The 24,075-nt window shown below is 27.2% G+C and overlaps 1 protein-coding gene across 1 annotated transcript in view; it reads left to right on the top strand.

Moving 5' to 3' along the window:
- LOC107443874 (uncharacterized) overlaps nucleotides 1-24,075 on the top strand; it is a gene marked incomplete in the record, with an annotated part of 330,433 nt that overhangs the window by 111,035 nt on the left and 195,323 nt on the right. The window contains 1 exon segment of the mRNA XM_071178419.1: nucleotides 12,105-12,371. Coding sequence (XP_071034520.1) covers nucleotides 12,105-12,371 — 267 coding nt within the window.

Here is a 24,075-nt window from a genome sequence, read left to right as displayed (position 1 = left end):
ATATATATATATATACATTTGGACTTTTGAATTACCTTATGTACTTTAACATCCACCAACTATTATCCAAAAATATTTCTTTTTCAAATTTTTGTACAACGTCTAAAATTAAGTTTATAGAATTATTTATTTATATAGATATTATGAATAAAGGACTAGAAAACTTTATTTCAGTGATTCTCAATATATATGAAACATTCAAGGGTTGCGCATAAAAAAGTGGATGCCATGATTGTATTAAAAAGACAGTAGCTATAGCTGTCCCCCATTAAAGTTTAGGAATTTAGGTAAGAGAAGAAGCTACGGCTGTCCTACCATTGAGGGTTAGGAATTTAGGTAAGCGAAGTGTATCGCAGACAGCTTTGCCTGATTTATAAGTTCTCATGAAACCATTAAAAGTGTATGGAATGTCACGTTAAGATGGACCCGAAGAACAATGCACGAAATAGAATAATTCTCGAAATTTATGGAACAATTCACAGAACTTCGATTTCAGGATGCCAGAAAGGGAGCTCATTGTGGACATTTTTAGATGAGTGCCTGTTATTACGAGACAAGCGGTTATGAACAAAGTGTTAAAGATTTCGTAAACCATGGTCTGCTAAAAAACAGAGAAGCTAACTCCGTGATCTGCAATGAATCAATTTCTTCCGACCATTGAATTTTAGGTTTACTACTTATGATATTTGTACTGCTCAGTAAAGGGACTGCGTAACCACTTACGGCCAATAAGAATTGTAATAGTTTGCGCACTGGATGCATTTTTTTTTGTACGACTTTACTGTATCCCACGTGAAAAAGCTAATCTTTCTTCTTACATTCTTAACTTTACATTCTTCTTACATTTCTTAATTATGCTGAATTTTTGGTACTTCTATCGATGACATACTTCTTTTGGAATCAAATGTTTCCATTTGTCATCTAAGCAACCCTTATATATTAATTAAAAGTGTAAAAGTGTAATTAAGCTTTTAATTACTTTGAAATGTGTTTTGAAGTCTGAACACAAAATGAAACAAAGGTAATAATATTTTTCTTTTAAATTTAAGTATTTGATAGTATTTTACAGTAATTAAGACACTACTCCTCACACTACAGTATTGATATATTTTGCTTTGGCTATATTTAGATAACATTAGAAAGCACTCTTTTTTACGGATATCATCGTGTGAGCTGATGCCGAGATTATATATTTTCCTTATTTTGTTTTCCGAATTTTTACTTTTTTTTAAAATGTTTTTTAAAAATGTTTTATTTTAATAACTTTTTCTCCTCTTTCAAAAAATCTTTATATTTTATCCGCGTTTTCTTTCTTTTTAGTTTTTATATTTATATAAGATTTTTTTTTTAAATGAAACACAAAATCATTTGTCATAAACCAATTTATATTTGAAGAATATATCGTCAATGACAATGTAAATACCATTTTAAATTCCTGAGCATTAAAATTCAACTAAACCAAAAAATCTCCCCTTCTGATATTTCAAAATCATACCCAATACTGCAAATCCAAACAAACCTGAAAACTGCCTGTAAGTCTTGTCCAAAGTTTGTATTTTCCTTCTTCATAAGCATTGGTTAAACACTTAAGATGTCTCGTGAAAAGAAGGAGACACCATAGTGCCTTTAGGCTAACGGCTTTTTGAAGAAGTTTCATGCAGAACGTTCTGTTTATCTTCTTGGTTTCCATTGAACGTTGTGTGTTTGAGTTGTCTGTAATAGCACTAAATGGACGAAGAATTCTTTTCTCTTCTTTTTTCTTTCTCAAATACAAAACTCGAGGGATTATCACATTTAGAGTGTGTCTTTGATTGTTTGTTTTTGTCCTCCCTAGCTGTTTTCTTTACATTACAGGTTCTGTTCTCAAGTTGTCTTGCGCAAAGGAGGATTAATTTGTTTGGGAGACAAAATGGTTTTAATAGTTTCCCCACTATCAACAAAAACTTTTAAGTGAGAAAATAGCTTTAATGAGATAAAGAAATCGTCGTTTATGTGTTTTAAATTGATTTTTGGTTTAAAGTAATATTTGGTTTGTCATCCAGCCTTATCGCTGTATTTATGGAGAAAATGATTTTGAAAAGCTCGATAAAATCAAGTTATTTTATTCTTTTACTGCTTGAAGATGAACTTGTAAAATAAGACAATGCACAGTTTTCGTGTCTGATATAGATGTGTCAGGTTTGGATCTAGCCTATGAAAGTTTGTTCAAATGAATTTAAACTTAAACAGAACAATACTGGGCAAAGCTTTAATTTTATATATTTCTTGAGAAGGGCGGAGCGATTCACGAAATTTTTTCTAACAGGTTTATCTCTTTATAATCTTTGAACGTTCTATATTTGAGTTGTGTGTAGCAAACTAAATGGACAAATAATTCTTTCTTTTATCTAAAACTCATAGAATCGTGTCTTTGTTTTCATTAATTTTCCATATCTGATTCAGACAGCCCAGCTTAGATACCTGGCTATGACTGATTATTCAAATGCTGGAATCAGACCACTGTGCTAGCATAAAACTTTATCTCACCTGAGAGCTCATCTCCCAATGAAATGTCCCAGGTTCAAATCCCAGCGGTGGCTGGTTGAAACAAATTATGCTTACGGCATGCACCGACCGCAATGCTGACTTAATATATCCTCAATCTTGGGTCAGAATCCCCTTGCTTTCGAGCTAACCTCTAAAGAGGTTTTCATATTTTGCCTCACCATGTAACGCTAATGTGGCTCAAAGGATAGATCGGACGTTTCTTAATAAGATCACCCAGGTTCGAATCCCTGCGTTGATTGGTAGACACAATTTTTGCTCAAAGCTTGTTGCTCGCCTTCGCCTGCTCCCGTTGCTGACTTAAAATATTCTCAATGGTAAACGGATGCTGGTTTAGAATCCCCTTTCCAGCCGGCTAATCACCTAGTTAGCTTTTATTTTCCTTCCGTCATTTTCTTGGATTTTCAGAATCCATTTTTTTTTTAACGGATCCAATTTTTAACATAATTATTTTTTTGGAAGACAAAATGGTTTTAATAATTTTTAATATCATTAGGAACTTGACTTACGGAAATAAGAATACGAAAAAAATAGCCACTTACTGGTTTTAAATTAGGCTTTTGAAAAGATTTTGGCTTGAATTCAAATTTTATTTGTTACAAAATAGTGTAAAGTGATTTCGAAGTGCTTGATAAAATCTAGTAATTTCATGACGGTATATCTGAGATATCAGGAAATGTAGTGTTCTCTTTTAATACCAATGACTTAAGTTGGATTACCGCAATGCGGACCAATCTGGATAACTTTGTCTCGTATCTTAAAATATCATCTGTACTAATTAATTTGCACATTTGAGGACAGATTCTTGAACCATTAAGATAGGATCTTAGTGCTTGATAACGAGATCTATAAATCAGAGGTTATTTAAGTTGTAACACTGTTCTTTTTATCACACTGTATACATAAATATTTAGAATGGAGCTTTTAAAACTACAGTATTAAAACTTTGTGTACAAACAACCAACAGTATTGAACATTTAGGAGAAAAAAGGGTCCAATTAATTTAAAAAATATTCTTTGCAAATTTTGCAACAAATTCAAAAAATTGCAATCCTGTTATTGTTAGAATTTTTGTTATTGTTTGTATTACTGTTCAAAACCAAACATTAATATTTTTATTATGAAATTCGTTTAGGGTAGAAGGGGAATATTCTAGAAAGGGAATATTCTAGAAAGTTGTTACATGAATTCACGTTCTCCTTTTTTTAAATTTTTATTTTGATTTTTTCTCAATTAAGCTATTTTTTGCATGCTTTTATTCTTTCGTTCGTTCAATAAATGGTTAAAAATTACCGTTAGCAAATAGAATATAAATATGTAACTATGAAATTAGTTAAAATGTTCTAATTAAATTGTTTATTTTAATATGTTTGTTAGAGCTGCTGTTACTCAAGGGATAAACCGGATGCCCAAGGGGGCCAAGGTTCGATTCCCAGCTTTGATTGGTAGATACAATTTTTGCTCCCAGCTCGTTCTGGGCCCTCGCATGCTCCTGGTGCTACCGTAAAATATTCTCAATAGTAAATGGATCATTTCTTAGCCATTGGACTAACTATGTTTCAGGTTTCCGTGGTTTTAGTTCGGATTAGTTCCATGAAAAAGTCCTCCACAAAGGCTAGTTTGTTCCAATGTTTGATCCAGGAGTTCCTTTGTCTTTTGGGTTTGGTTCAAAATTACAAATCTAGGGAGTTGAAGATTGATAGTCATAAATTCAGAATTAGGTTGGCTGCTCAGCGCCGGCTATAAAAAATAATAAACTATGTATGTTAATGACCGTTTATTAAAGATTTTCAATAACAGAACTAACTTGAACAATTACACCTTTTGAAACTGTCTTTTAGTATTCTTATGAGATTCTGGATAAAAATAGCTTTATTTTATCGTTTATTTTTTATGTTTCTTTAATATTAAAATTAATTAATTTCTCTTTTAAATTTTTTTTAACATTTTTATATTTTTTTCTTTCCTTGTCTTCCTTTAAAAACACTAACAAAGTAAAAAATGTTTGATTTTTTTTTGTTGATAAAATAATGAAAAATATACCACCCAGTCCTAACAAAACCTCTTCACGTTTCCAAATGCATTTTTCATTAAAAAAGGTTTGGTAGAATTAAAACTGATTTCAGTTTTGACCAAATGACAATCATTCATGGCAGTCGTGGTTTTCGATACTTTTGAAAAAAAAATCATAATACTAGTATGGAATTTACATTTGTAAAGGAAGTGTTTTTTGTTTTGTTTCGCATTAATATCTAAAAATGAGTTGGTCCCAAAAAATTTATTTTTAATTTCACGAAACATCTTCAATAACAATTTTTGTTACACCACATTTAAAAAAATAAAGCTAAACCACGAAATGCGTTTATGAAAAAAATATTTTCTCATCCCTTAATGAAATTTCAATGTCTTTAAGTAACGTTCAATCATCTTTGCTCCACGCTGAAACATCCACAATTGAGCTCTTTATTTATTTTAATGGAATCGTTTCTTTTCATACGCTTTATGCATCTTTACGACAGAAGGAAAAAAAAAATACATCTTCAATGCCCTCATGAGTATCAACCGGTGCATTTATTTCAAGAATGGCGAGAAAACGCAAAGCTAAGAAATGATGAAAAGCTATTTTTTGTGAAAGAAACCTACCTCGTGTTTCAGCGGAACATCTTGTCCTCGGTTCTTCACTTTTACTTTTCCATCAAGGCGTAGGGGAAAGTGGGGATTATTTACTTTCACTTCTGTAGTCGTGTTGCTTTCTATGTCTTGGGAAAAGGGAAAAATAGAACCACTCGGGAAAGAGAGCTCGTCTGCAAATAGCAGGCAATCTTTTATTTTTCTGGATAAGAGAAAGGCTTCATCTCCAAGAAGTATGTCTTGATGACGAGGAGGTGGTTGCCTGTATTTGATGAACGATCAGAAATCAGAAAAGGCAGTTAAGAATATTTTGATTGTCCACGGTTGAAGGAATGGAGTGTTTGTAGATGTTTAGAATTCTTTTAAAGTTAGAACATATTAAATCTTATTTTGTTTTAATGGTAGAGTGATCGTATTCATGTAATTTATATTCTGCGATGGTCATTATATTAGGTTGTTTGGAACATCATTCCTTTTTTTTTACAACATAGGAATTTAATTATATTTTTTCAGAACTAATTTCATAATTAAGTCGCATATCCATTATATATTTTGACTTGTGAAAAAATTTGATTCATAAAATAGTTTTTGGTTAGTGCCCTTTCAAATATGTAGAGACATATACTTATCGTATAACTGAAAACCGGAATTTTCAGCATATTTTACTTTTTTGCGTTCAAAAAGGTAAAAATGGTTCAATTATGAAAACATTGTCTAGCATGTATGAAGAAGGCGTATTGGCAGTACTTCAATGTCGAAACTCGTTTGCAAAATTTCGATCCGACAAGATTTCGATTAAGATGTATGATAATGCACTATGAAAGTTTAAGCTTTTTAAGACGCAGTTAAGGTACTGAATGATGCAAACTAGTGAATAACACCTCTTGTGATAATAAATTTATCGAATTTGACGGGTCATGATCAATTTAAAAGCTTGTGGTTTAATTTTAAAGTTCAACATATAGATTCATCATGTTCTTGCGACAAAAGAAATTTCTGCCCTTTCGTTGACTTTTGTGATTTGCTTCTCAAACTTTAAGAAAGCTATAAATTTTTTTAATGCATCATTATTGAAGACGAGAAATGAATTGTGTACAATAATATTACAGTGTCTACAATGTGTTTTAGACAATAAAATCTTTACTTCAAATGAGGAGGTCAAAAATTACCTGCATCAGCTTTTTTAACAAAGAACAAAACGTTTAAGCACGTATAATTATGCTACTACCAGAAAGATTGCAAAACGAGAATTGACAATGTATGATTCAATAAAATATTTATTCACTATCAGATAATAGCTTTTTATTTTATAAAAAGAAATCACTTTCCAAACACCTCAATATTTTTTTTTTCTGACAAGAAATGACTATTGAAAAAAATATATTTTATAATAAATTGTAAGGAACATTTTGTGCAAGATATTGTAAAAGAATCAAAGATTTTTTTCGAGTATATTTAAAAATCTTGTGCATCCAACAATGTATATTGCTCAAAAACGCGAACACCTCGAATAACTTTGGATCGAATGATTTAATTTTCACGTACAGGATTCAGTCTTAATGGTTTTAGGGTCTAATCTCAAACAAGCAAAATTATTTGTGGAGACGATATACTAACTTAGAAAATCAAACTCGTTCTTTCTGAGAATTAATATGCATTCTTTCCTTAACAAATTTAGCTTTTTAACTTTCAAATATGGGAGGGAGTACCCACAATATGGTGAATATGGTATGTTAATAGTTCAGACAGGAGTGCAGTAAAAAAGATTAGACCCATTAATGTTAATTTCATTTTTTAGCATCTTACTTCAGTTTAAATATGTAATTTTAAATGATAAATTCCAAAACTTGAATAATAATGTTTAAATAATTATGGAAGAATGAAAAATTAACAATATGACTTAATACAAATCAGGGTGAAAAAATATATATATACATATATGGGCCCAAACTTTTGACCGAAACTATTAGAACCATACTTTTTAGATTATGATAACACCCAAATTTTGAGGATCCAGACTCCAGAAAACAAAAAGAAAATTTATTCCGAAAAAGTGAATTTTTTTGTCAGATTTCGTATTTTAATACAAACTAGAGAGCATATTTAAATTTAATAATCCAAACTATTAATAATGTCTTTGTTCGTGACCATATAAATACTAATAGAAAAGTTCTTAAGATGTATTGGTTTTATTTAGCTCACTTTATAATTATAATTGTTCTATAAATGTTTGTTTTATAAATAATTAGATAACAATTCAAATGACTGAAGAAATATTTTTAAGTCAAATAGTTTAGACCCAACAATTTACGGCATGATTAATTTTAAATAAATATAGACTATCACATATTTATTGCCATATTTATTAAATAAAGTAAAGTAGCTCTTACGATTAATAATATTTTCATTTAAACCTATTACTCCTAACTTAAATTAATAATGAAAATACATTGCTTTTTGCTAATTAAATTTTATTCATAATAAAAAAGTATTTGCATGAAAACTGACGAAACTCAATGTTAAAAAAAAAGCATTCCTTATTTATATTAATGCAATGACGTTTTCATCAATGTTTCGGTTCTAATAAATAAATCGCATATACTTTATATATGTACCCTTAAATAATTAACCTTGCGAATGGATAGCTGCAATATTTTTCTTAATTTATTCAATTACTGCAACTGCCTTTTAATTAGGTAAATAATTAATCGCGTTATATATTATAATTAAGTATATTACCAGGATGAAACGTCGACATATTTCTGAACTTCTTCATATATATTGTTAAATGAATTCTTAGATATACTTTGAAATAAACTAATTATGAAAGTATTTTCTTCCAATCCAAATTAATTTACTTATCTTGGGTAATTTAAGTCTTTATGACAGAATTTCATAAGTATATATATATATTATATAACTAAGTTTGTAACATTTAAAGTATCGTTAATTTTTTTTTCTCTTCATACAATGTAAATAGTAACAAAGTACGTATGGTGTATTTTACCATCGTAAAAATAGTTATGATAAGATGATAAGATGTGTTTAACAATCAATGTATATACATACTTTTAAGTTGCACTTATCATTAACTTATCAATGAAATGTATGATGTTTATTGAAAAAATTACTATATTAACTGGTATTAAAAGGGCAGTTGTGATTTAAATTTATTTACGCGCTAAAAATATTTTTTGTTTATTATAATTGTTCTCAAATTCAAACATTTTAAAATGCTGTTATCTAGGATTATTATATTCCCTTAAAATTTTAATATGTGTTTTATTTTATTTATTTATTTGTAGCAGCAGTACTTGATGTGTACATCATTCGCGATGGAGTGTAAAAACTCCGCACAGACCAGTAAGGAATAATAACAAATTAAAAAAACATATTTTAATGTATGTAACCAAATTTATTTACCAAATGTATGTAACCAAATTAAAATACTAATGCCTTTACTGCAAAAATTTAAAAACGAAAAGAAACCACGAAATGCCGCAATTCTCTTCTGAGTCTGATTTTGAATCCACATCAAAATTTAATTTATGTAGTTAGTTTTTATATGTTTCAATTTTTCTAATGTATCTAAACCAAAATATTAATTCTAAAGGTAAAAAGTTAAAGTAAGAAATGATGNGATCATTAGAACGAAAGTTATTCAGGGTGATTCGTTTTTTTTTTTGCGGACTGTACATCATTCGCGCTGAAGTGTAAAAACTCTCCACCTCCGCACAAGCGACGAAGGAATAATAAAAAATTAAAAAAAAAAATATTTTAATGTATGTAACCAAATTTATTTACCAAACGTATGTAACCAAATTAATATACTAATGCCTTTACTGCAAAAATTTAAAAATGAAAAGAAAACACGAAATGCCACAATTTTCTTCTGAGTCTGATTTTGAATCCAAATCAAAATTTAATTTATGTTGTTAGTTTTTATATATTTCAATTTTTCTTAATGTATCTAAACCAAAATATTAATGCTGAAGTAAAAAGTTAAAATAAGAAATGATAGAAGTTTTTAATTCAGAGCCTTGCATTGATTCTAAAATAAAATTTTATTTATTTAGTGCTCTTTATTATATTTTCCCTTTTTTAATAATTTTTACTTAGATGTATAGAGTTATTTTCTTTTTCGTATATTAGAATGCTTACCTGTACAAATCAAAATTTAATAATTTTATAAAATTAATAAAAATTAAATATAATAAAAATTAAAAATTTAATAAAAAACTACTAGATTTTTTTATCAACATTTAGAAATTAAAATTTCTCTTTTTCTTAAATTCAGAACTGCAGAGCCTCAAATTTCAAGGACTAAGTTTTCATATTATTGTAAGAAAATCTGTAAGAAAAAATTAGTTAAAATCCATTGACTGATCCTTAATAATCATCATAATCATCGAGAAATGAGATTTTACAATATTTTGAGTTAAGGATTTATTTGGGAATATTCCATTATTTGTAACTAAAAAATATCTCGACTCTTAAGCAAATAAAAGATTATATACATTTTTAAAGTTGCAAATAAGAGATTATATACATTTTTGAAGTTGCAAATAGATTTAGTTGTACATACTTTATATGGATTATATGATAAAGATATGCTTCATATGTATCATATAATGCCATATGATATGCATCTCTTTATATGCATCATTAGTTATGAATATATTTAAATATTTATGCTTTATGTTGATATTATGGTTTAGGAATTTTTCTATAAGTTCTACTACATAAATAGTGATTAATTTGAGTAGAAGTAACTTTTTTTATATAAAAGCAACCAGAGTTAATTTTTCTTGTGTTTACAAATATAAAAAATGAAGCAAAGAGTTGAAAGACATTTTTTTAAGATCCAATTTCAGATAGACATTTGGAGTTTATATTTTGAAGTCTTCCTAATGAAACGAGATTTGATAAAAGATATTCTTTCAAAACCATCAAAAATAACAGATATATCTCCCTATTTTTCGATTAAATATTTTACAATAAAAACCAATATGTTTTTATGTTTGTAGAAGCTTTATATTTTCTTTTCATAAACACTAATTTAAAACTTGACTCTGTATGTTAAATGATTCTGTTTTTGTTATTTTCCACAACAAAAAATAAGTTTTAGTTATCGAAGTAATTTTTGTTTCAACAAAAGAATAGTATTCAAATCAATACAAGGAGTCCATATTTCTGGGAAATGTCTTCGGAATATCAATTTCCCTTATGTTATTCATGAATGCCATGCTTTTTTTTCCTTCCATTTTTCCTGTTCATTTGAATGAAAGCATATCTTATTCTTTTCAAAAAAATCTTATTTTTGCCGGTATCGATATATTTTTGGATTTAAATCCAAACATATATTCATCGCAAAAAAGCAAATTATGCAGTTTTCTTTTTCAGTTATGTTTCGATAGAATAGTAAAATATCTTGACTCTTAGATAAATAAGAGATTACACACATTATTGAATTTGAAAACATATAAAGTGTGTATTGATACATTGTTTTACATGCATTATATGATATCCATCTCTTTATATGCATCATTAGTATATGTGTATTTAATATTGGTATTTGAAACTAAGTTTTATTAAACTGTATTAAAGTTATTTAAGTTTATTATTTTTGTTTAATGCATGGACATGTTTTTTTCTGTCGTTTCACTCACCTACCCCCGTGATTGTTTTTCAGTCATCATTTGTTTTTTCATTATTCAATTTTCATCATAATTGTTATGATTCAAGAGAAAAATTAACTGAATTGTAAAATAAATAATTGCTTGAAAAAAAATAATTAATTCTGAAAGTGGGATACAAGAGGAAGAAACTTTTATTTATATAGACAGAAATGATTGTGCTCTGGAAAAAATCCGGATTTCCGGATTTTTCGCTAACCGCGATCTGGAAGTTTTCGGAAACCCAAGGTCCAGAAGTTTCAAGAAATCATCGATCGCATTTATGTATAAAAATTCTTGTATATTTTATTTAAAAATATTAGAACTAGAATTTACACTTGGCATCTCTTTCGTTAGGAAATATTTTTTCTGGTAGTATAATAAATGCGATTAGAGATAAAAGTAAACTTATAAATAAATATTCATTTATATTATGCTGGATATAATTTGTTTAGAATTTCATGTTTTGAAAATATAAATGATTTAAATTTATAAAGACATTAATTTTTTGAAATGCGTCATCAATGATTTTACTCAAGAAATTTTCACTATTTTTGAGTTGGGCTCACAATCACACCTATGTAGAATTATGTATCTTTCAACAGTTTAATCATTGATTCAAATTGTTTTTAATAAAAATTGCATTCCTAACATGTAGAGTTAAGTATAATTTAGAGTTCATGTAGAGTTAAACCGTAGCTCTCAATACTTAAATCATTGGTTCAAACTGTTCATAGTGCATAATTTCAATCCTAATACTCTTAAAAAGCCGTGTAGATTTAAACTGTAGTTCTTAAGGGTTAAATCGTTGCTTCAATCAGTTCTTAGTGCATAATTGCTATTCTAAAACACTTATAAGATCCTGAAGAGTTAAACTTTAGCTCTGAACAGTTAAATCACGGCTTCAAGCTATTCTTAGAGCATAATTTCAATTTTAAAAAATTTTAAAAATTATGGTGTGCTAGACTTAAATTAGCTATGAAGCCGTTCGTGAGCGATAAAACCGTGTTAATTTTTGGCAACTTTAATTTTGGTTTTGCGCCAAACTTCTTAAACTTGATTATAAGGTACTATGGTTCAACTTATACGGAACCGTGGTTCAGTTGACAACATTCTAAAGTTTCAAAAAATTTGCGCCGTAATAATGTTCAAACGACCAATGAATTATTTTTGGTTATGGTTCAATGCTGAACCTAATCTTCTAAGTGTGTACTTGGTAATTGGGAAACTGAATTTTATTTTTCCTTCCTGCAGGCAAACCTTGTCACAGACAGTGGGCCTTTGATCGAATACCCGGAGTTCAGCTATTCGGATATGATGATAAACCCCTCACTGCAATAGAATCCAGGGACATATGTCTGGAGAAATGCAGTGTGGAAGACAGTTTTGTATGTCGGTCAGCCAGATATGACCGACTAAATAAAACTTGTATTCTCAGCAGGCATGACCGAAGGACAGCACCTGAAGCCTTTCGTAGGTCACTGCATCAAGTTGAGTACCTGGAAAATCAATGCATTACAGGTGAGTTACTATTATGCATTTCTTGCTTCAAGTTTTCATTTAAATTCCATCAAAATAATGCATATTTTAAGAAACAATTTACTAAAATTTGTAAAATATTGTTTCAGCAGGTCACTTCTATGTACGTCTTCCTTAAAACTAACTTTGAACTCCTAAAACAAGTTAAAATTTATAGGACTTTTGAAGATAACTTGATCATGTACAGAACTAACAGTGATAGAATTAAACTCTTGTAGAATCTACACACTTTTAATTCTCGATAAAAAATTTTAGTGATTGCATATTATATACAGATCTTATGGGCTGAATCTCTATTAAGTTTTACGAAATAATTTAGTGTACTTATTTCACCATCAAATTCCGTATGTTATAAGTATCTATAATTTATACTATACTATACTTGCGATTTCATATCAGCGATTTTTTATTTTTACTGCGATTTAACAACATAATTGAAAAAGTATTACTCTTTTTGTTTCTCAGCTAGTTTTATGTTGGAACATCTTTCATGCAAATATCGATAGATTTAAGTTTGGTTTCATAAGTTTAGATATTCTATTGCAGTTTTAGTGGTGAAACTATCAATATAACTCCATAATTGAAGAACTAGGGTCAATATAGTTCTTAAGCCACTCTCTTACTAAAGGTTTTCCTTAGTATTGTTCCTTGATAGATACTTGAAACACAATATTCAGAGACATTTTTCTTACCTGCCGAAAATTTGCAATGTTTTTTTTTTTACTAAAAACACTCTTATGAAGGCTACAACTGATCAATTTGACAATGTGGCTTAATATTGTTATTGCACAAAGCCCTTAAATTATATCACGTTTTTACGATAAATTAGTCCCCTTGAGTAAAAGCAGAAATAATCTGAAGCTGTAATAGTTGAGCACTACTCAACAATAAGGTTTAAATAGTATAAAACTTTACCAATATGCACTTTTTAAACTCCACTGTATCTAATCTGGCTTAAAACAAGTATTGAAAATGTAGTGGAATTTAACTTCAGTATATTTTGAAGCTGAAGAAATCAATGAGCATGGGAGGAATTACAGAGTAAAAATTTAAAAATCATTAGCATATATATGTCTAAAATTATACTGATGTAAATACATTGGTTTATGTATGTAACATACAATGAAAGAGATACTGATATTGTCTACAAGGCTTTGAGGAGTTCAGGAACACTTTTAAATAGGCTGATTATTTCCTACTTTATAATAAAAATTATTATCTACCTAAGAATTTCATACTATGTAAAAGCTCTATAGGCAAATAATAAAATATGAGAATCATGGAGAATGGAACAGACGACTAAGGAAAAATAACATTTTTTATTGAGTTATTTATTCTTCAGTAACTCATTTTTTTCTTTAATCACCTAATTTTGTTATTGATAATGTATGTTCGTGTGCAACATCATTGTAGAGAATACTAATGGCTCTTTATTTTGAAAAAAAGCATCAGTTTAAACGTGCAAGAGTGTATCAGGCAATAGACCTGCTAAAAAAAATCACCAAAGTAGAGAATACCTGTCAATGTTCTACACATCTCTACTAGATTATTAACTCGGGTGCATCAAGTTCTAGTTGTATTTTTAAGTAACATTAATCAATCATAATCGTACTATCTAAAATTGTTAAATAATTGCATTTCCTCTTTGAAAGTTTAAGGGTTTATTTGAGAGTTAAGTCTCCTTTGAGGAAATGTTTAATCTCTTTCTGATTCATTTATTTTTGGATACAATTTCATATTTCCTACCTTGTTAACAACATATGCTTAGAACCATATTATTAATTAAAATCTTAAAGGCGAGTTTTCTGATTACTTTTAACTAAATATTAAAAAAAAATCTCACATGATAACAATCAATTAATTCTACTCGCGAATAAAGTCAGATAAGCACACTTTGCGGCTAATGCAAGGTAAGAAAAAAAAGTAGTTTTAACCACCGAAATCAAAAATTAATGAAAGTTAAGGGAAACAAAATCAATAAAACTCTGAGAAAATAAATTTTCTCTTGTTATAAGGAGAAAAAAAAATTAAAATATCGTGAGGGATATCTTAACAATTAATTTAAATCCATCATATAGTTTAAGTAAAGAGAATCGGAAAAAAAAATCAAATAACAGTTCATTAAAACCTTTTCCTTAACAGCCTTTTCGTAAGATAAACTTCAGAATCTTGAGATCATAAAATAAACAGAGATTATTCTCAGTTGTGCACAACTGCAATTAAGGGGGAAGCAATTACTTTTTCGTGGTTTTAATTTCCTCGTAGAAGGGATATCAAGCCAAATAGCTTGAAGCTACGACTGACCAAATGCAGATCTGGAGTTGTGGATTTGAGGGAAAAGATAGCTATTACACGCCAATGGGGAAAAGTTGGAGAAATTTTTAGGGATTTTTTTCATTTCTTCGGTTCAAAGAAAGGGAATAATTAGCTCTTTGAACTCAGTTTTTGATTGCACGTACTTAGTAAATATTCTTTAGTTCGAATTATACCCAATAATTAGGAACTTTCAACAATGAAATGAAATATTAATCAAGGCTTAGGGCAGTGTAAAGAGACGTGATACTTTGTTTTTTTAATCATTCAATGTTTTCTCTCAGGAATTCATTCCATTTTTTAATTAAATTTCATTCGCGAAAGTTTTGTAAAGAAAAATTGAATTGTAATGAAGGAAGAATTGAAAAGAATTAGGTTTTTAATCATCAATTTTATTTGTTTTAATTTATGTTTCTTTAAAATATGGATCTAGAGATTAATATTTTCTACTTATAATAAAGTTTCCGAAATTTATTGGCTTATTTTACTGAAGTTTGTTTTAATTATCTGTAAAACAATTAATTAACCCCTTTCTTAAATGTTTTGTTAAAAAATGTATATTGCTCCTCTGATTAAATTAAGCAAGCTATTTTTTAAAAAAATATAATTAAAATAGGAAAGAGTTTTACCGTTTTCAATTACGGAAAATATTTTACTTTTAATGAATTTTTCCAAATATCTATAAAAAGCCTTTAGATGTATATGCAGCAAAATTAATTACGTTTTTTTCGTGTTTATAGTAATTTGAATTATAAAAGAATTTAAGTTCGCTAAATACGGCTTTTAAATTCCAATTTCCTGTTGAAAATTGGTTTTCTCAGAAATAGAATTTCATTGAATGAAAAGTTTACTGAGAACTATATTGATTCAGGTGAAGAATTGAAACATAGTAATAGAAAATACTAATTTTTTAGGCATTTTTCTTGCTTGGGAAATTTTAAAACAATTTGTTACTAAAATGAATTTCATAAAACTTTTGTGTTTAATATGTTTCAAAGATGAAAGGCTTTTATAATGAAACAATTTTTTCCAAGTCCAAGTTAAATTATGCTTATCGTTGAAACTAATTCTTGATGATTTCAAGCATGCAGATCTTTTAAAAAATACTGAAAGTAATCTTCTGAGAGGAAATTGAAATTGACTTAAAACGACGTGCAAATAACAATTAGTAAAATTTATTAAAAACTGATGTGAAAAAATAAATTATAAGGATGGTAAAGCAAAGGTAACGTCACACCACGAAGTTCGATAAAGATACAAATAACGACTAACAATATTAAATTGTCAGTTAAAGTAGAAAAAAAAATTTATTTTTCTAAATTATTTTTAAAGTAGAAAAATTATCTGAAAAATATGACACAGCTGTGAAATAATTAATAGCAGAATGTTTACAATGTTATTAATAGAATATTGTTAGATAAAAGATTAGATAAGAGATTTTTACAATGCAAAGTATGAAAATTTGTTTTCTTAATTGAGAGATCCAAGTTAAATTATACATATCATTAATTTTAAACATGCAGATATTTTGTAAAATATTGAGAGTAATCTTTTGTGATAAATTTGAAATTAACAAAAAATGACGTTTAAAATAACGTATAGTAAAATTTATGAAAATCCCAAACGCTTTTCAGTGTCAAATTAACGCTTTATTAATAAAATAAACGTTAGGAATGGAAAAACAAAGGTTATGTCTCAAAAATTTCGATAAAGGTGCAATTACAGACTAATTGCAATATTAAATTCGCAGTTAAAGTTAAAAAAGCGATATGATTTTTAATTATCCGAAAAATATGGTACAGCAATAAGATAATTAACAACGGCATATATATAATTTTTTGATGTTTTAAAAAATCTTCTAGAAATTTTTAAACACAAATTATATTTAATTTGATACAGATTTTTTACAATTTTAGCCTATTTTCTATTGAATGTTTAGTTAAAATTTTATGAAGTTCAAGTCAAATATTGTTTTTAACTTGTTTCTGAGAATAAAGTTTTTAGTAAGTGGGCTAGTAAAATTAGCTAACGATAAAGTAATTATTAATATTCAATTAATGCTAAATGTTAGCTAATTATAAACTAATTAAGCTTAACTATAATTAGCCAAAATTAACTAGAAACTAGCTAGATTAAAATTAGCTCCTGAGCTAACGATTCCATAAAATTGGTAGCTTATACTGAGAAACAATATTTAAAATTTTTGTTTTTTTCTTAAAAATGAGATAAAACTTGTTTTACCCAAATATTGTTTCTTTTAAGTTGGACTGTATTTTGAAGGCAAAATCAAAACTGTCGTTTTCTGCGAAAAAAATTTGATTAAACTTGTTTTGGTTACAACTTTGTTTGGTGGGAGGGCTTACAGAAATTATCAGTTGGGCTAAGATGGTTTAATGATTTCCTAAAATGGTTAAATGCTTGGAGACGAAATTCTTTTTTTAGGGTAAAAATTAGCTAAAACCTACTTGGCTATTACTTTTGTGGCGGATGACTAAATGTTTGGTTGATTAACGTGTGCAAACAATTTTCTACAGCATGTAAATGGAGGCGAAATTCAAAGTTTTGATTTTTGCGTCAAAGTCTAACTAGCTTTGTGTTGACCATTAAATTTTTGGCAGGTTTGTAGGTAAAATTCAAACTTGTAAATGTCGGCTTAACGCACATATATATATAGTGAAGTTGATAATAGTCGTGAATTCACTTTTCTGTTTGTTTATTCTCTTTCGTTTAAATATAGATTTTCAAAATGTTAATAATTATATTTTTTGTGAAATGAAAGAGTTATTTTTATTTAGATATATTGAAATCTCAAATTTTGACTTAAATAGTTTTTCTTACATAACAAACTAAAAGTAACTTGCAATATTCTTCTATATTAGCGTAGAAATTATTCTAATTATATTGAGTAAAATACAATGGTATTTTTTACGCATGTTGTTCATTTGTTGTTAAAATAAAAATTTAATCCACTTTTTAATTTATTTGATAGCTATTATTTTTTAAATTACCAAATTTAATACTTTTTTTGACATCTATTATTTCTTATTGATGGCGTTTATTATTGGTGACTTTTATTATTTCGATATTTATTATTTAAATTTATTATATGTTTTAAGTGATGTAAAAAAATATACATTTATCGATAATGTGAGTTCATGAAGTTTAAAGAAGTGGAATTTTTTACCGAATTCAGCTAAAGATCCGTAAAAGTTTAGTTATCAATGACTTTTAAAGCAAAGAAAGTTTTGCAAGCTCGTCTATAGATATTTCAGAAGATATCCATGAAATGACAATGCGTATTCGCATATTTCCCATAAAGAAATACAGCTTTTCTACCAAGTTCAGGAAACTTAGAAAAATAGAATAAGTTCAATACGTCCAGTATAAATAGCATAAAAAATAATGTCCTGCTGTGTTTATCCACATATTTTATGTAACAAAATGTATGTTTGCTACTAAGCCCACTCAAAATACATTCAGCAAAAACATTATGAATAAAATTATAGAATATACATATAGAATTAAAAATTTATTAAGTAAAATACTAATAGGTCAGCACAAAAATGTAAAATCCTTCATCAATTGACAATTTGCATTTAAATATTTTATGTAACGAGAATCTTTATTTAGTTTAGGAAAAATAATATTTTAGAAAAAAAATTTATAAAATTACTTCACGAATTGTCGATGTTCATTCACATATTTTAAATTGTTTCCGAGTTTATTACAAGGTCTGTAAATATTTATCGATCAATGACTTCTGAAGCATTAAAAAACTTTCATCAAAAAATTATTCTCCCATAAAGCTTAATATGCAAAGTTTTGAAGTCAAGCATTTCTAATTATCTCTATAGACATTTACATATTTTTCGTACAGGCACGAAAAATAGAACTAGGATGTAAATTCTATCTCTTTCAAGGCCTTGGGAATTTAAAAGAAAAACGGGTTAACTAAGTACCCTTGATTGGCTGATTTCACATTCTCTTGGGTGATTTATTCGAGATAATTGCGCCAACATTTTTACATCGTGGATAGTTAAAGTACAGAGGCTAACACAGATCAAAGATCAAACTACACCACGTGGAGGCGGAGTTGGCTGGATATTAATGTCTCTAAAGATTACTTCTCCAACAAAATATCTTTCGGAAAAAAATAATATCGTTGATCTAATCATTTTAAGTACGGTTGCTGACTGCGGTGAAAAATTCTCGTAGAATAAATCTACATGTGCGTTGTAAGCTGTTATTGTTTTTAACGAGTACTTATTTAAGGTTCATTAGAGTAATTAAGGAAGTTTGATTATGATTTAAATACTCCGTGTTGAATGTATTGTTGATATTTTTTAAAAGCTAAGAACTTTTTAAGTTAAAATAAATAGATATGGTCTTACAAATGTAATAATGTATTTAAAACAATATGTTCAGAAAATGAGGATTTGTTAAAGGTTTATTAGAGTAATTAAGGAAGTTTGATGCGATTTAAATACCTAAATACTCGTAGTTGAAGATATTGTTAATACTTATAAAACAGCTAAGATTTTAATACAAATAGAATAAATAGATATAGTTATACAAATGTAATAACGTATTTGAAACAATATGTTCAGCAAATGAGTATTTGTCAAAGGTTTATTAGAGTAATTAAGGAAGTTTGACATGATTTAAATACCTAAATACTCGCTGTTGAAGGTATTGCTAATACTTATAAAACAGCTAAGATTTTAATATAGTTAGAATAACTAGATATGGTCTTACAAATATAATAACGTATTTAAAACAATATGTTCAGAAAATGAGGATTTTTGTTAAATGTTCATTAGAGTAATTAATGAAGATTGATATGATTTAAATACCTAAATACTCGCTGTTGTTAATACTTATAAAACAGCCAATATTTTAGTACAGTTAGAATAAATAGATATGATTTTAGAGATGTAATAACTTGTTAAAATAATATCTTTAGCTAACAAGGATTAATTTTTAGTTTATTAGAGTAATTAAGGAAATTTGATGCAATTTAAATACTCGGTTCTGTTGATTTTCTTATTATTTTTAAAATAGCTAAGATAATTTTAAGTGGAATATATATGCTTTTCCATATGAAATGTATTTAAATCAATATGTTTAGCAAATGAAGATTTATTTAAAGTTATATTAGAGTAATTAAGGTATTTTTTTGTGATTTAAATAGTTAAGTACTCGATGTTGAAGGTACAGTTGATATTTTCAAAGCAGCTAGAATTTTTATGTAGTTAGAATAAATAAGTATGATTTTAATTAAGTTTTTTTTTTTATTATTTTTGAATTGATGTATCGCGTATGTAACTAATAAATTTTTCAAAATGCTCAAATTCTAGCGCAAACATAACAGAAACTTTGAAATTAATTTATTAATAGATATGCAGTCTCTTGAGAAATGATTAGACTCACCATGAGATTCTATGTAAAATCTTAACTATCAAGTGATACTATGCAGTTACATTGTTTTTAATCGTTTTCATCAGTTTACTTTCGTGTATCAATTGGTTAAATTAGACAATAACATATAAATTCAACTATTGAATAATTTAAACGATATATTATGTAAATATTGCATTAGGACATTATAATAATTAGACCGACTGTAGTGTTTTAATGCTTGTATGTTTTGCACGAGTTTATATGCAATACTTTTATATTTAAATATACGTGTAATGGGTTTGTATTCAGGAAATTTTTTAAACGCTTCCTACTTGTATTTATTTTTAGCATATTGCATTACTATGTTAACCAATTGATCACGACCGTAAACAAAGGCAAGCAGTTTTTGGCAGTGTAAAAATAATAAAGCTTTTTTGTTCCCTCAGATATTATGTGTTTCAGCTAGCTAATTTTTGAATGCAGTACGGTTAGTAATATTGATAGCTTTGATTGATAGTATAAATTTGATTCATATTATTGATTTTATTGATAGTAATAACAGTTTTTTCATGTAACTGTCAATACTATCAATAACTAATTTAACTTGTTTAATTTTCATAAATATATTTATTTAAAACAAATGTGTGCTAAAAAATCTTACTCTAAAAGCTAAATTGCAATTATCTACAAATAGTTTTGTAATTAATAAAAAAATAATGCAGTTTTTAATGATATATTACAAATATTTCTAAGAAAAATAATTATAAAAAATATTGACTTATAAAGAAAAAGACTAAAAGAAAAACAATAGGAATTATTATTGATTGTAGGAAAACGTCAAGCGGCAATGCTCAAATGAAAAAAAAACCTATCACATTAAGAAAAATCTGTTCTATTAATTTAATGAATTTAAATCTTACTAAATTTCAATTATTAAACCATACTCTTTATTTTTTTTTGTGAAAATTTTTTTATAATATGTACAATATACTCAAGTATATAACAATATACACTTGACAAGCTATTTCTGTTTAGTAAAGCATTACAATTAAAAGCTCCAAAATAAAATCTACTAACTTCTGAAATAACAACTTAAATATTTGTGTTAGCATTTCAAATAGCATTTCTTTGATATATTTAACATTTTTCTAGTTTAATGCGTGCTAAAACCTATCCATTGCCTGTTTAATATTTTCCCCTATTTATTGTTGATAAATTACGAAAAAATTTAAAAATTCCCTTAACTCTCCTGTAAATATCCCCTTTAATCTAACTGTTTTAGTACAAATATAATTATTCATCATAAAAGTAAAATTATTTTTTGAGAGAGTACTTTATTATTTCTCAAATAAATATGAGAAGTAATGATTTCACTACGCTGTAAATTTAAAACTTGATAATTTGAACATGTGCCTGCAAAATATTTGAAAAATAAATTTGAGTTTTATAATTATTCGCTTTTCCTAAGGTGAATTTAGGCAAGGCACTTAAAAAGCGTAAAATAAAAAATTTATTCAAAAAATGAGCACAAAACTCATTGAATTCGTAAATTCCATTTCTTGCTTACACATTAGCATTTATCCAGTTCAAAACGCATTAAAGTCCATTAATAAATACGAAAAAAAAACTTACTGTAATAAAACATATCACGTATGGCGGGAGTGATATTTTCACCCATTTTGTGGTTGTTAATTGCGAACAAGCATAAAATGAACACTTTTAACTGTGTCATAAAAGTTGCTAATATTCCTCTTTAATCCGGAAACACTATTCCCAAAAGTAATTCATACAAGTGTTGAAACTTGTAAATTTCACTGTAAAGGTGTATTAACTGCGAAATGCGAACTTCGATTATATTTTTTAATGATTCCATAATTATTAAAAGGGGAAGAAGACATAAATGTTCTGCAATAATTACCCAGGGAAAGTAATTTTTTAGCCCTTTCCTAAGCCTTATTAGAATGAACTAAGTTGAGGAGAAAAATATCCATTTTTACACGATATCTACATTAAAAATTAATCATTAATGGATTCTATAGTTTTGCTGCTTCATTTAGTTCGGTAATTAAACTAACAGTCAATTTCCTCTTCTTTTTGGTTTATTATTATTTTATTTATTTTTTTTATTGCTCTCAATTTTTCATTTTCTTTGGCTTGCGGGTATTTGGAATTTTGATTGAGAAATACACTCTGTGTTCGTAAAAGAGTTACCCAGTAAACTGAAGAGTAAAAAAAAACGCGTCTTAAGCCGATTACACTTGAAAATTAGAGTTGGAAATTTTTTTCTTTTATAATTGAGGTAGAGAAAAAAATATTTTACACATCGCTAAACAATTTGCTTCTCAAAATTGGAAGGTGGATATATTAAAATGAGCATTAATAAAACATCAAAAGTAATTTTCTCAGTTCTTCAAAAAAATATTTTAAGACTTAAGAGAAGATATAATAAAAATGTAAATGTAGTTTTATTTGTTTATATTTTAATTCTTTCCCATTTAGTATTGTCCTGTATTAATGCACATAGTTGGAGCTTCATTAAAAAATTTGCGTGCCAAAAGTTTAAATTATGAAGTATATGTGACCAAAGTTTTTTTTAATGAAAAAAATGGTTTTATTAGCATGCATTCACTAAATCTAGCACCGTTAAAGATTAATTTAAAATTTTTAATTAAAAGAGGGAAATTAGTTTATTTAATCATTTCTCTACCACAGTTCTAGTTTATATAATATAGCATGTATCGTTTAAGTATTGCTCATTGAATTATTTTTTAATTTATTGTGTGGATTAAGTAATTAACTGAGTTTATAATGATTTAAAAAATGAATCAAAAGTGAAGATACTTGTTATTTAAAGTTCTTTTTATTTTTGAAAACTAAAATATAATTATCTCATCTTTTTTTCTGTTTTTAATTATTATAGTTTTAAGGAAAACAATCACCAGAAAGATAATTTACTTTTTTTTTGATAAAATGGAGATATAAAAAATATGAGAATATAAATATTTTTTTTTTAAAAAAAGGAAGTTTATAAGTTGAAACTTTACAAAATAAAAGGAGAAAAATGTTTAATTACATTTTCACTTCGATTTTCTTTTAAGTTTCCACATTGAATAAGCAAGAAATATAAATAAGGAAAATTTAGTAAATATTATTTTTTTAAATATTATTCTGTCACTGGTATAGTTGCTTTTGTTATTAAAAATGCAAAATTTACTTGGAAATGTTGTAACAATTTTGAAATTTAATTTAAATAAATAAATGTTATCTTCTCTTAGAAGTATGCGCCAATTTGACAAATTTTTGAGTTTTTCAGACTCAAAACTTAAAAATATTCTTTTTCAGTTCCTGCCATACTATAATTATCTAAAATATAGATATTATTTGTCATAAGTGTTCAAAACTTATAAATCAAAAAGAAAACTGAAAAAATAGGTTTTTACAATGCTGTTTTTATATTTTCTAGGATTACGATTACTCTTACAATAGATATACATTTCTCTACAATTACCTAGTGTTTTTTTTTGTCAAATTTCTTTTCAAATTATATTTATACGTAAAAATGTACTTAACTCAAACATAGAAACTTAACAATTGTGGATTGATGTTTTTTTCTGTGTATATCATAATCGTAGTTAGAAATAGCAAATATGTAAATGCTCGTGCATTATCAGAACAATGAATTAAAATTTATTCAAAACTTTCCGCAAATTAATACGCTTCAAACTAAATTCTTTAAACTTTCATCCACTCTGATCTTAAATTGTTAGTGCGACTGTGATTTGTTTTTAGTTTCACTTTTTATCAAAGTTACTACGCAGAAAACTATTTTCTTTTCAATTTTAAATAATATAAAGGTAAACCTATTAAACATTTTGCGATGTTAAATTAGATTATTAAAAAATATATGAACATTTTTAAGAAGCAAAAATTGAGTCATCAGAACAATGAATTAAAATTTATTCAAAACTTTCCT

Source organism: Parasteatoda tepidariorum, chromosome 3 (genome assembly GCF_043381705.1).
Source record: "Parasteatoda tepidariorum isolate YZ-2023 chromosome 3, CAS_Ptep_4.0, whole genome shotgun sequence".
Lineage (NCBI taxonomy): Eukaryota > Metazoa > Arthropoda > Arachnida > Araneae > Theridiidae > Parasteatoda > Parasteatoda tepidariorum.
The sequence above is the reverse complement of the archived record's forward strand: the minus strand, read 5'-3'. Positions and strand labels throughout refer to the sequence as shown.